The sequence below is a fragment of the Apium graveolens genome, chromosome 2 (genome assembly GCF_009905375.1).
Source record: "Apium graveolens cultivar Ventura chromosome 2, ASM990537v1, whole genome shotgun sequence".
In the NCBI taxonomy this organism is placed as follows: domain Eukaryota; kingdom Viridiplantae; phylum Streptophyta; class Magnoliopsida; order Apiales; family Apiaceae; genus Apium; species Apium graveolens.
The window spans coordinates 314,868,903-314,882,016 of NC_133648.1; the positions used below are offsets into that span (position 1 = coordinate 314,868,903).

Genomic DNA, 13,114 nt, shown 5'->3' on the forward strand with positions numbered 1-13,114 from the left:
GTCCCCCTCCCCATTACATTTTTTCCGGTCTTTTAAATATAATGTTTTATGAGATTGTCAATTGAAATAAACAATTTTCCAACATCACCAACTTTACTTCATTCAAGAATAATCTTCGACACCTTATTCGGTTCCTCGTGAACTCTAAAGTCTAAACACACAATATTGCATCTATAATTTAAGAATAAATTGAATATATAGTTGATAAGGATTCAGTTATGAAGTCAAAGTTGAATTTTATCCATTTTGTTTTTTCTGCCAAGAAAGTAAATATTTTATGGAAAATGCTAGAGGTATAAAATGAGTTACTAAAATAGTTATAAATACCACATGTCATATGTTTGTTGACTAAATATAAATGGGCCCTCCTGCAGTTACATTAATAGGACCAATTGAATTTTTTCATTGTGTCACATCACTCATGTCATGTCATTCTGTGACAATTTTTTTTATTACTTAATTAAGTTCTTACATAAAATTGAATAGAAATTTGTGTGAATATCTCTCGCCCTGCATTTACGATTAACTACTCAACAAATATCGCTGAGTTGTGAACTATTTTGTTTGTAGATCGTTTTACGAACATTAGTTTAACTGTACAGCCCAAAATGATCTGATTCTACCATCACATCATTGTACCATTACATCATTTTAAAGATGAAAGTCACTAATATCTTTTTCGACTCATAAATGAGTTTTTGATTGAGAAAAAATGTTAGAAAAATTATATAAGTTTTTAAAAATGACATTTCTTCGCCTAATTTCAGAATACCGGTTCCTTAATAATATTATAGGTAAACATGCACACACGTGTGGTGTGGGTATAAATTAGAATCATGTTCAACTCTCAGTTGCTTAATCAAATAGATTTGAGTGTTGGTATTGGAATCCTACGTAACGAAACTTAATAAGTAGATAAGAAAAAAACAGTAGAAAAACGGGATTAATTAAAAAAAACAAACACTCCCCCCACTAATTACGTAGAAACAGTACTGAACTAGTGATCATCAATCACTGAATGGCATAAGATCTACCGACCAACTATCATAATCTCCATAAAACTTTACTTTAAACTAATAATAATATAAACAGAGAGGGGGAAATTGAAATTGCACAGAGATTGATCATAGCAAGAACTCGCTTTATTCGTTGCAGCAGGAGCAGCAGTCTTGGTGGTTGATAAAGTAATAAGATAGGAGGCCTGGCCTGGCCACCCCTCCTTATATTATTAAGATTCTTTTCTTCATAACTGACTCTTCTCCTATTGGTCGAAATATTCCCTTCTGACATTCAAACTAGTAGCCTAGATTTATGTACCTACATTTAGACATGACGCCCCCACTTTTATTCCATGTTGCTCCCACGTACAGTAGTACCACCCTCTCTCCCTTTCCGGTCCACCCACATTGCTAATTCTGCTGTGGTTAGAGGTTTAGTAGATAATTAGGTACATTATCGAGAAACGAAATTCTTTATCCCGGACAAGTGATTGATATAATTATTAGCGGTTGAATGTACTCAACTACAAATATTTTGAAAATGAAAATATGTATATGTGTTGTATTCATCAATAGTTTGAAAACGATAGATGATTTTAATTTAAAATAAATATTCAAATATTTATGTCAAAGTGTCGCGTATAGTGTTGCATGTATGATTAAGATACTCGAAATAAAATGAAAGGTTAAAAAAACATCTATGTGTAGGAAGTTTTATTATACTGTATTCCACCTATAGTGTTGCATACGGTTGTTCGCGGTGCGGTGTGGTGCGGTTTAGACTAAAACTGCAAATCAAATCGAGGGTGCGGTTTGTCTAAATTCTCAAACCACAACCGCACTGCGTAAATCTTAAACCGCGCAAACCGTATCATAAAAATGCGGTGCGGTGCGGTTTGAACGGTTTAAACTATTTAAGAAAATAATAAATTTTAATACGAGCGATTTATAAATTTCAATACATCAATAAATAAATTAACAATCAAGTTTCAAAATGATATTATTAGTCCAAATACAATTTTAGTAAGTCTGAGCCATGAAGTGCAATTTTTTTTGTCATACATCAGATATATTTTTAAATTATTTTAGTCATCAACAAACAAACAATAAACGGTAGCATTCAACCATTCACTGTATGCTGCAACATTGATGCATAAATGCTTGATCACGAATTGCCAAACAATTTTGGCTGACCCAAAACTTACCCATATTATAATATTATAAAGCAAAAGTAATATATATGTATATTTATTTATTTTATAATAATATGCGGTGCGGTTTGAACCACGAGAGTAAAGTCCCAAACCGCACCGCACCGCGCAGTTTGACAAAAATGCAAACCACAACCGCAACACGAAAATTTTAAATCACGCGGAGCGGTACGGTGCGGAGCGGGCGATTTTATGCGGTTTGATGAACACTTTTAATGTTGCATGTATGATTAAGATACTACAAATCAAATGAAAAGTTCAAATCTATGTGTAGGAAGTTTAATTATACTGTATTTCAAGTTAGGACACAAATTTGAAAAGAGTAGTTGTAGATTCCCAAAAAATGTTTTTTAAATATTTTATCAAATGATCTAGCTAACATGTTGCGGGTTTTAATTTGTAGACACATATTTATGCACGCGGTGTTTCATAATATATTTACAAAGATTACTATCTATTATGATTAATTTATCATTTGGGAAATTTTTTTGATTTTTTTTTTGAAAAACCTATCATTTTTCATTTGTAAATGCGGCCAAAATTATCAAATATATATATTACAAGTTATTTTGCTATGTCATATCTTCAAGTCATTTTTATATGATTTGTCAAAGTTTAGCTTGTGTTTGTAGTTGTTTTTCTGATTCATTTTGAAAATATAATAAATTTGTTATGCAAATATTTTACACCTGTGTTTTTTCGCTTCTGTAACGTCCCTAATTTAATTGAGGAACTCCAAAATAGTCTATAACACAACATGAAGGACCAAAAATCAAAGTTGAACCATATGGCATGCACTAGCCGGCAGAAACATATATTCAATTTTGACGGAGGAATGTGCATAAATATACAGGTAACTATAAGGGACTAGCTCGAAGCGAAAAGTGGAAAGAACACAGTAGTACAAGATTAACTTCGGGTCAAAAGTTAATTAGTGACAGAAAGATCATATAGTATATTATAAATGCACTCCTCTAGATGCATGCAATCACTTTTGTTTACTTCAAGAGGAGAAACTACCAAATGACTACTCATAAACACCAGGAACCCCAGAAATATATCTGTGCGTGTCGCATTCATACTAGTTGGGGGTACAGAAATCTATGATGCAGTTTTTTCTTATTAAGAAAATTTTGCATATATTTAACTGTACAGGTACCGGTTATGAGAAGCACATATTTTCAGGCACAAAAAGATGATCAGAATGAATGAGATCTTGTACTAATTAGTTACCATCTTTTGACCATCCTGTGTTTATTACACTCGTTACCAAATTCTTCAACTTGAAAGCACACATGAAGCAGAGATCTCGAGATCACTTGCAATTTTATTCAAAAATATACCCCCTCTATTAATTTATTTATTTTTCGTCACTGTTGCAGGTAAAGAAAATTTTACAAATGATAATTCTAATTAATCGGTGAAAACACATGTAAAAATCTACAAATAAAAAAGGGGAGTAGTTAAAATCACAACCTTCTTACTCTCTCCGTCCTAATATACATGTTTTTTTTGAAGAAAAAAAATTATCTCAAATTACTTGTCAGCTATTATTTTAATACAAATTCAAGAGTTATTTCAAAATTATTCCTATATTTATTGTTCCTATATTTATTTTCTCAATATTTGACTTTTTAAAATTTAACTTGGCTCTAATTTTTTAATGCATTAAATAAGTGTATTTGGTGAAAAATCTTATCGAACTAACTCTTTTCTTAATATCCTATTTTTTTTTTAACAGAGACATATAAAATAGAAACAAGGGAGTACTAAAAACTAGGGTCTGCATCCAACTAAACGAGATAACTATTAGGTGATAAACACAGCACGAAGATAAAGAAACCCTAGCTAGTTATCTATCTTCACAACTGATTCTTTAATGGTGATCAAAAACCTAATCTTATAGTATATTAATTGCATGTGGATTTAATTTAATGCTAATGGGAAAGTTGATTCAGATATGATCTATTACTACACGTTCAGCATACCCGATTTGTGCAATCTGGTCGATCATTTGCCGGTTGCTTATCCTGATCAAGTTTGAATTAATCTCAAACCCTAATTTATTTTATTACTTGCAAGGCTAAGTATATAGTATAAGATAAAGAGAGACTACATATAAGCACAGACTTTATATTGTTGAAGGAACATATATTTTTGCTTGGCAAAAAAAACAGATATCATTTAGAGAAATATCGGCAAAATTAAACAAAATAATACAGCACACCTAAACAATAATGTTATATTCATGCATTTGTTGCAATAGAAATTGCAATATTTATTTTTAAATGTTATATAATTTTTCAGTTGATGCAACTATATATGCAAGCTCTTAATCACAGTAAATGGTCTTAAACTCAGCTTGGGAAGTTGTATAATTTCTGATTAATAATATACGTAGTATAGATATATATGCATGGTTGATGGTTCTGTTCATGAAGTAATTTCTGTTGTAATGAATTGTTTTTTTTTATCAGATTTTAATAATGATAAGCGTTTTTCTCTAACCTATATATATACTTTATCATTTTATAACTAATTTTTAGTAAAAAAAATTTAATACAATATATGTTTATTACTATCAATATTCATAAAATAAATTCGTAATCAGTTGCTTCATGAAATCATGTGCATAGAAAATATTGTAAATAGATCTCTACTAATCCTGAAGTTAAAACAAACATGTACAACTCATATATATGCATGTCAAAAGAAATAAACACTAAATAGTAATGCATCTTACTAATCATCAAATATTGGTATTTCAAATATGATAGTTTGGAGATACTCTCAACTAAATTAAACTAATAATTTTGGAAGTGTTAAAATTTTATATAATCTGTACAAAATTCGCCAAAGATCTTTATTAAGAGTAAAAATAATAATTCACTAGCTAGCAGCTGGTTCCGTTGATCAATTCTAGCTTCTTTCTCATTCCAGTTACAGTACTAATATTTGTTTAAGGCAACTGATTCATGTCTAATGGAGTGTCCTTACGAAAGTTGCTATAGAACAAGGCTACTAAAATAGGACTTAATTATATATGCGATTCAAGATCCACATACACTTCATTCAGGTACATTACAAATCAAAACCAAAATCACAACGACAATTTAAAAAAAAATGAAGATCTTAATTATATATATCAGATATAACCTACCATTTTTAGCTAGGGTTTCACTTGAAGCTCATCATCAGACCATGACTAATAAGCTTGTACAACTTGACTTCTTTTAGCTTAATTAGCTTCAACACCGCCTGTCAACAAGCTTAAGTACTCGTGCTTAATTCTTACAAGGGATTGCTGGTAGAAGAAGAGGTGAACCCCGAAAGATCTGTCCATGCAGTAGCACCTGCACTACTCCACTGATGTTCATTTCCTTGTACTGACCCCGTGAACTGCCTCGACTGCTCACGGTCTTGGTTATTCGCGGTGTTAATGTAGTTGTGACTAGCTTCCATTTTTATGGAAGCCAGCTGAGACATCATGGATGATGAGCTTGTTAATTTTGCACCAACATAGCCAGATCCCGAAGCTTGATCTTGATAATTATTTTGATAAAACACGCCTCCTTGCGATACTGTTGGATCAAATCCACCCAAGAAATTAGGAAACTGTGGTGTATGATGCATACGCCACAGCTCCAAGTTTCCTCCACTACTCGACAAAAGTGAAGAAACACCAACATCCCCACTGCCACTGAATAAATTGCTTCCTGTTTGAAAATTCGTCATTTCACTAGTGACAGCGACATTTGGATCCGAAATTCCACTGTAATTCAAGCCTAATTCATGCCCTCGATTGAGGTGAGTTAAAGTAGGCATAAAATTTCCTATTTGCGAAATTTGTGATGTGAGGCCTCCTAATATATTAAGACTTGGTGTTGCAGTGTTTGAAGGAAGTAGTAGTGTAGAGTTTGCGGAACCCGAGTTTGCGGTTTCGCTAATTGCTGGTTCCGATTTAGAGCTGCTACTACTTCCTTTGCTGCTTCGTTTGTTCCTTCTGCAGCCACCACCGACAGGAACACTTCGTAAAGCACCTCCTCTAGTCCAATACCTTCTACAAGCTTTGCAGAAGTGGCGTGGCTGCGAGAGGCTGTAGTTGTTGAAGTAGCAAAACTTTGTGTGAGTTGAATCACATCTAGGGCATTTCAGGGCTGTTTCTGGCATAGGTATGTTGGCCATCCGTGCTCGGTCCGCCATGGAACCGGGCCTAATTGAGCCTGCACCACCAACACCATGAGGCTGTAACGACGGAGCCGGTTGTGGTACCTGTACTACTTGCTGCTGCTGTAGTTGAAGCAACTCACTATTTCCACTTTGGAAATTTTGATTCTGCAAGCAAAATCAAACACTTGAAAAATTAGTCTCAAACACGTTTAATAGAAACTGATAGGTCTATAAGCAATTAACTCTTGTGCGCTTGGGGTCAATATTTTACACATCAGAAATAATCAATTAACCAGTGTGCGCTTGCAGTTATTTTACACATCAGAACTGATTAAGGGGGGAAGAAGCTAAGAATATTTATCTTTATATACACTTACGATCTTTTCGGGTTGTACTTTTTAAGCAAAAAAGAAGAGAGCATAAGGAATTAATGAATATTGAACCATAATAAAATTGAAGAAGAAGCTAAACCCTTACCTGTTGCCAGTTGGCTGGATCAAGATAAGCTGGAATGGATGAAAAAACCATGGCTCTAAGTTGATCTTTTGTAAAGGGGGGGGTGAGGATGGTTTAGTGGAGAATCACATCAACAAGGGGTGCCAAATTAAAGAAAGCACACACACAAAGAGAAAGAAGGGAAAGATAAAGCTAAGGAGAATGAGAATAAAGAGCTAAAATAAAAGAAGAGTCTTTATGTCATATATATAGTATATGCTAGCCTACTACTATTTCAGTTTTTTTTCTTGTTTGTTTTGTTTTCTCTCTGTCCTGGTTTTGTTGTTATATTGCTTTTTAGGGTTTCGAGAGAGAGATTCATATTTCTTAGCGCTTAAGCTTCTAATTCACGCTAGCTATCTATTTCATAGTATATTTTAATAGTATATTTTATTTTTATTACTTTTAGGTAATTAAAAATTAAATAACATTAGTTTATTATTAATGGCTGGATCTCCTTTTGCATGAAGAAAAGTTTGAGAGATTGTGACCTAGCTAGTGCTCACAGCAAATTGCATTATTTAACTAACTAAGCAAACATTGAAATGTTTAAAATATATATGGAACTTCACTTTATAGTTAATATACAAAGAAATTTATGTAAAATCAAGAACGTAAAAGAAAAAGGCAAGTCTTGGTGCTTTAGTTCAGTCTCAATTAGCTTCCCGACCGAGTGAATCTTATTTCCTCATCTCCGGTCTTCTCAAAGGGTTGAAAGGCTGGTTTTTCGTGATAGGTAACCAGGGCGGGAAGGACTCGAAGTATCAACTTAAATCGAACTCTAATAACATGTTAAAATTCTAAAAAAATTTAGGATAAAAAAAGACTCAAAGGATCTTATACTGTTTGAATATTGTAATTAGTAGTTCACACTTTTATATAAGTTCATTTTAAAATTATAATAGTTGTATATAGAAACTTCTTATATTTTAAAGTGACCGTTTAATCGTCACAAATATTATTTTTGAATTCTTTTTATTGGGGCAATTTGCTACTTATACTTAGAATACTTAATTTTTCTCTTGATGTGGAATTTAAACTAAACACCCTTTATAATCTTCTTTCAATCCAAAAGCCACTAATTATGTGTGATTATTTAATTATGTGTGATTATTTTCTGTAACACTGCTATATATTTAGTTGTTTGCTATTTGTATTCAAGATAAATATTCTATATCGAGTACTTGAATTAAACACCCTCTCAAATCTCGTTTCAATCTAAAAATCCACCAATATTCCGATCATCATAATTGGGAGACGTTCTACATTTATATTATGTATTGTCCGTTTTGGACCATTTTAAACCCGCTTAAATTCATGAATTCTTCCCGAAACATCTCATACCAATTGAGAGTTTTGGTTGCTTGACAATCAAAAGAGATATACTTGTGGGAGGGCCATTCTTTTAAGGCCCATTTTATTAGTATGGATCGATAGAAGAAAAACGATTGATGGGCCGAAGATTGGTCAGCCCAGTTACAGAAGTATGGGACTGGCCGAAGATAGGGGAAGACGTGGTCTCCTGACCATTACGTCCACCTCCCCTCCGGAGGCACAACGTTAATATGGTTATAGATTTTATATACATAGGGGTTCAATTCATTCATCACACACGCATTCAAAAGTTCTCAGACTATCTCGTGTTCTCTATTTACCCAAAAAGCAGTTAACTTATTCTCATACATAAGTTCTCTTTGCAGGCTGAATCAAGAGCTACTAAATGAAGACTGTACGTGTTGGAAACTGTATCTAATATTTGACATCGTATGTGGGAAATACGAGATTAAGCTCTGAGATTTGAGACGATGACAACTAGCAATGACAAACAGGGCCCTCCTGAGTTCACCAATCCGAAAACTAAGCCCCAGAAGCAGCCTTTGGTCACCATTCAAAACCTGAAAACCGTTTTTGATGAAGAAGTTGACATCGTTCCTACTCCTGAAGAACATGCGATGTTGAAGAAATTGCGGGCTGAGAAGATTTCCAAAGAGAAGGGGAAATCGAAAGAAGGCGAAGAGACAGAACAGGCAAAAGCCAAGAAACGAGAAGCTGATGCTTTAAAACTCAAAGCCATGGGTCTTACGGGCTTATCGGACAACATCAAGGTCATCTACAAGCGAAAAGCCTTTCAGATTGGATTATGGAACTGATGTACTCATCCCTGTTTAGGTCGGTATGGACTCCTACCGCACTGAAGTGTTCAATGTGGAAAGCAACGAGTTCAGCTTAAGAGCAACCGTAGACTTCCTTGAAAAGGAAAGAGAAACAGTCCACTAGAGGAACCTCAGATACCAGCTTCAGGCTTCCCAATATTATGATTGGGGCGTTAAGAAACGCACCTTCTTTGTCGATGACCTGATGCTGATAGAATTAGCAACTTCGATGCCCGCTAAGTAGGGAAATCTTCAGCCAAATTGGGAAGGTCCATACTCCATAGCCGAAGTAATCAGGCTGAGAACATATAAGCTGAAAAATTTGGAAGGTGAACTCATCAAAAACGCCTGGCATGCTACCAGACTCGGGAAAATTTTCTAGTAAGCTTGTCCAAAGCCTTTCTAGTTATTTATTTCCGGTTATTTAATTCAGTCACTTACTTCTGTAATGCAAGTTGAATTACCTAAGGGGGAAGCATGTATGACATCATATGAATTTTCATTATCAAAAAATTTATATGTTTCCTCATTTTTATTTTCAATTAGCATTGCATGATAAATGCCTTATTATTTCAAGTCTGGTGGTAACCAAGAAAGTAATTTATCTCCAAACATCTCTTGAGTAGTTTAACTTCAATGATAAGTTTTAAAGGCACGATTGCAGATATTCGGATAGGGGCAACGAATTAGCATACACATTATATATTTGAAGATGCCTCATTCACTCCTTTAGTCTTGGGGACAGAAAAGCAAAAATATTTAACATTTACTAAGGCCCAAATGAGGGCGGAAAAGCAAATATTTTCAAAAAAATTACTAAGGCCCAAATGAGGCCGAAAAAGTAAATATTTTCAAAATATTTACTAAGGTCCAAATGAGACCTAAGAAGTAAATATTTTCAAAAATTTATTAGGGCCCAATTGAGCCCGAAGAAGTAAATATTTTCAAAAAAACATTACTAATGCCCAAATGAGGACGAAAAACTAAATGTTATTTAAAAAAATTACTAAGGCCCAAATGAAGCCGAAGAAATATATATTTTCAAAAAATTTATGAAGGCCCAAATGAGGCCGAAGAAGTAAATATTTTCAAACAAATCTACAAAAGCCCAAACGAGGCCGAAGAACTAAATATTTTTAAAACATTTATTAGGGCCTAAATGAGGCCGAAGAAGCGAATATTTTCAGGACTTTAAAAGACTGAAAATATAAAATTATGCTAAGGAAAACTAAACTCAAAGATGCATAAAGACATAAAAATTAAAATAATAAAAGCCTGAAGGCAACAGAAAGTTAAGCCCGGAGGCATGAGAGTCAACGCCCGAAGGCAATAAAGTTTACAAATTTAATAAATAAACTAATCTGAAAGGTCTTCGTCACGACCAGAAGAAACTGCCAGAAGTTCATCGGCATCCTCTCGGCCGATAGGATCTTTCATGCCGGTATCCAGCAGAAGCTTGTGATCCCGGCCGAGACCATGGGCACGAATGACCACCTCATCATATCTCATCCGGAAGCATCGTTCTTCACTAAGCTCGAACTTTTTCTTCTCCCTGTATAGCTGCTTCTGGGATGCTTTCACTTGGGCTGTTCTTCGGTCTAGCTTCTTCTGAAGCCGAGATAAGTCCTCATCCAACTATTTTTTGCTCTTGTCCAAGTTAGAGGCCTTCTCTTCAAACACCTACAACGCCTTATGCATTCGGCCCAGCTTTTCCTTAGCTTTGGTTGCCCTGGTCTCCACCTGACTTACCACCTTAATCCTGGCTTGATATATCCTGGACAGGCGAGCCATTGAAAGGCTAGTGCTTCAGAAGTATAAGGCCATAAGCTCGGTGCAAGAGTCTGACGGGTCGACAGTTGCATAGACAGCTGGTTCTTCAGAAGCATAAGAAGGAAGCCAGGGAGAATATAAAGAAGACCTAGAGTACACGAGACGGCTAAGGAGAAGAAGATTGAGTTTCATACTTTTGTATTCTTCAATTTAGGCGATACTTTTGGATGTTTGTTTTGATTTGTTCTAAACCCTGGTTCTTCTATATTCTATCGTAGTATTCTGAACTTATTTATTACCATATTTTCATGGGAACCCATGGTGACGATGTGTTCGATCATGAACTAATCGTTGTCATAGGGTTCTAGCGGATTTATTTATAAATTTCAATAGTTTATTGTTTTAAATCTTTAGTGTGTGGTGGTTTATGATTTCCTAGTTTGGTTGTGCTTATATGTCTTTGATGCGTAGCTAACATATAAGATTGTTTGTTAATCTATATTGAAGCGACAGTGAATATAGAGGTTTAGAACTTGCCATGCTAGCATAGATTTATGTATGAATTGACATGCATAATTCGTGGAATAATTTTAACCATCTTATAAACCCTATATAATCATAATAGATAACTTGTTCTTAAACCGTTACGTTTTGAAATCTTATAGACATATAGGGTCTAAGCATAATTGGTGTCTACTCAACTTTTATCTTGATTTTGGATGCTTAGTAGTATGGTATACGTATATTGAAAGATAGCGTATACTAATTTCATGTTATCAGATTAGTTATCATCACCATCGCATATTATTGATAAAGACATATACTTTGAATAAAGTATTTAATGAAGTTGAAATCTCATGTTTTATTCTCATATAAGTATTTCACTTTTAATCTCTTAGTTAATGTATGCTAGTATAATCTCTTTAAGTAGTTAATCAACTCAAATTTGTTACTTGTCTTAGCTGTGAACGATAATCATTCATTGTTGCATAAGTTCATGATCTGAACTTAACCTAAACCAGTCTCTGTGGGAACGAACTTGACTTAAATCTTATACTACTTGTGATCGCGTACGCTTGCGTGTATTTTCACGTGTATTTTATTGCGAACAAGTTTTTGGCGCCGCTGTCGGGGATTCGGTGTTAATTTTAGTTTATGTGCTTGACATCAGTGGTCGTTAAAGTTTACTGACTCGGATTACTTTACTTACTACAGTTACTTTTTTGTGTTTCAGGTACTCTAGAGAGCGTGTATGCGAACACGTTCTCAGTCTCGTAAGGAAACAATTGAAGAAGATAAGGAAGTTGAAGAATTGGAAGAAGAAGTTCTTGAAGAAGTTAAAAAAGTTGATGAAGAAGTGATCATTATAATGGGAGAACCAGCAGCAGCAACGAAAGCGTTGATGGATTATTCTCAACCCAAGATCAATGACATTCATTCTAGCATTGTCAGACCAGCCATTACGGCTAATACCTTCGAAATCAAGCCTGGAACGATTCAGATGGTACAGAATTCAGTCCAGTTTGGGGGTGCTCCAACGGAAGATTCCAATATTCACATTAGGGATTTTATCGAGATCTGCGACACCTTCAAGTTCAATAATATTTCCGAAGATGCTCTGAAACTGAGACTTTTCTCATTCTCTCTGAGGGATAAAGCTAAGAGTTGGTTACACTCTCTAGTAGTTGGTTCTATTGCGACTTGGGAGGATCTTGCTCAGAAATTCCTTACTAAATTCTTCCCTATGACAAAGATAGCTGTAATCAGGAGTGCTCTTACTCAATTTGCGCAGCAACCGGGTGAATCTTTATGTGAAGCTTGGGAGCGCTCTAAGAAAATGCTTAGGAAGTGTCCTCATCATGGAATGGCTGACTGGATGGTGATCAATTGCTTTTATAATGGTTTGGGAGAACAGTCAAGACCTATGCTCAATGTAGCATCAGGTGGAGCCTTATAGGCTAAGAGCTATGAGGAAACTTATGAGCTAATTGAGATGATGGCTGCGAATGAATATCAGAATCCAACTCAGAGGCTACCACAAGGCAAGGTAGCAGAAATTTTAGAGGTGGATACAGCTACGGCTATCACTGTGCAGCTAAAGGCGTTGACTATGAAGGTCGATTCTCTGACCAACTATGGTGTTCAATAAATAATGAGTATTTGTGAGCTTTGTGCAGGATTGCATGCGACGGAGCAATGTGTTATATCTAGTGAATCAGCTCAGTGTGTGAGCAACTTTCAGAGGTCGCAGCAACCTGTTCCTACTACTTATCATCCTAATAATCGCAACCATCATAACTTCAGCTGGAGCAATAAT

At 34.8% G+C, this 13,114-nt stretch overlaps 1 protein-coding gene and 1 non-coding gene across 2 annotated transcripts; both read right to left on the reverse strand.

The window, feature by feature from the left end:
* Positions 1-5,228: 5,228 nt before the first annotated feature.
* On the reverse strand, positions 5,229-7,050 carry LOC141708815 (dof zinc finger protein DOF5.1-like). Its single transcript, XM_074512623.1, has 2 exons — positions 6,857-7,050; positions 5,229-6,544 (listed from the first exon to the last, which is right to left on the reverse strand). Exons 1-2 carry the CDS (start codon positions 6,905-6,907, stop codon positions 5,501-5,503), a joined length of 1,095 nt encoding a protein of 364 aa, XP_074368724.1. The 5' UTR covers positions 6,908-7,050; the 3' UTR covers positions 5,229-5,500.
* Positions 7,051-12,556: 5,506 nt separating this feature from the next.
* LOC141710232 (small nucleolar RNA R71) lies at positions 12,557-12,663 on the reverse strand. Its single transcript, XR_012570763.1, has one exon. It is a non-coding gene; the product is annotated as a small nucleolar RNA R71 (small nucleolar RNA).
* Positions 12,664-13,114: the final 451 nt, after the last annotated feature.

Excerpts from the sequence above, each read along its gene's own strand:
- LOC141708815 (XM_074512623.1), bottom strand. The coding sequence starts at position 6,907 with ATGGTTTTTTCATCCATTCCAGCTTATCTTGATCCAGCCAACTGGCAA. Across the intron at positions 6,545-6,856 it reads ATCCAGCCAACTGGCAACAG|AATCAAAATTTCCAAAGTGG; the intron begins GTAAGGGTTTAG and ends TTTTGCTTGCAG.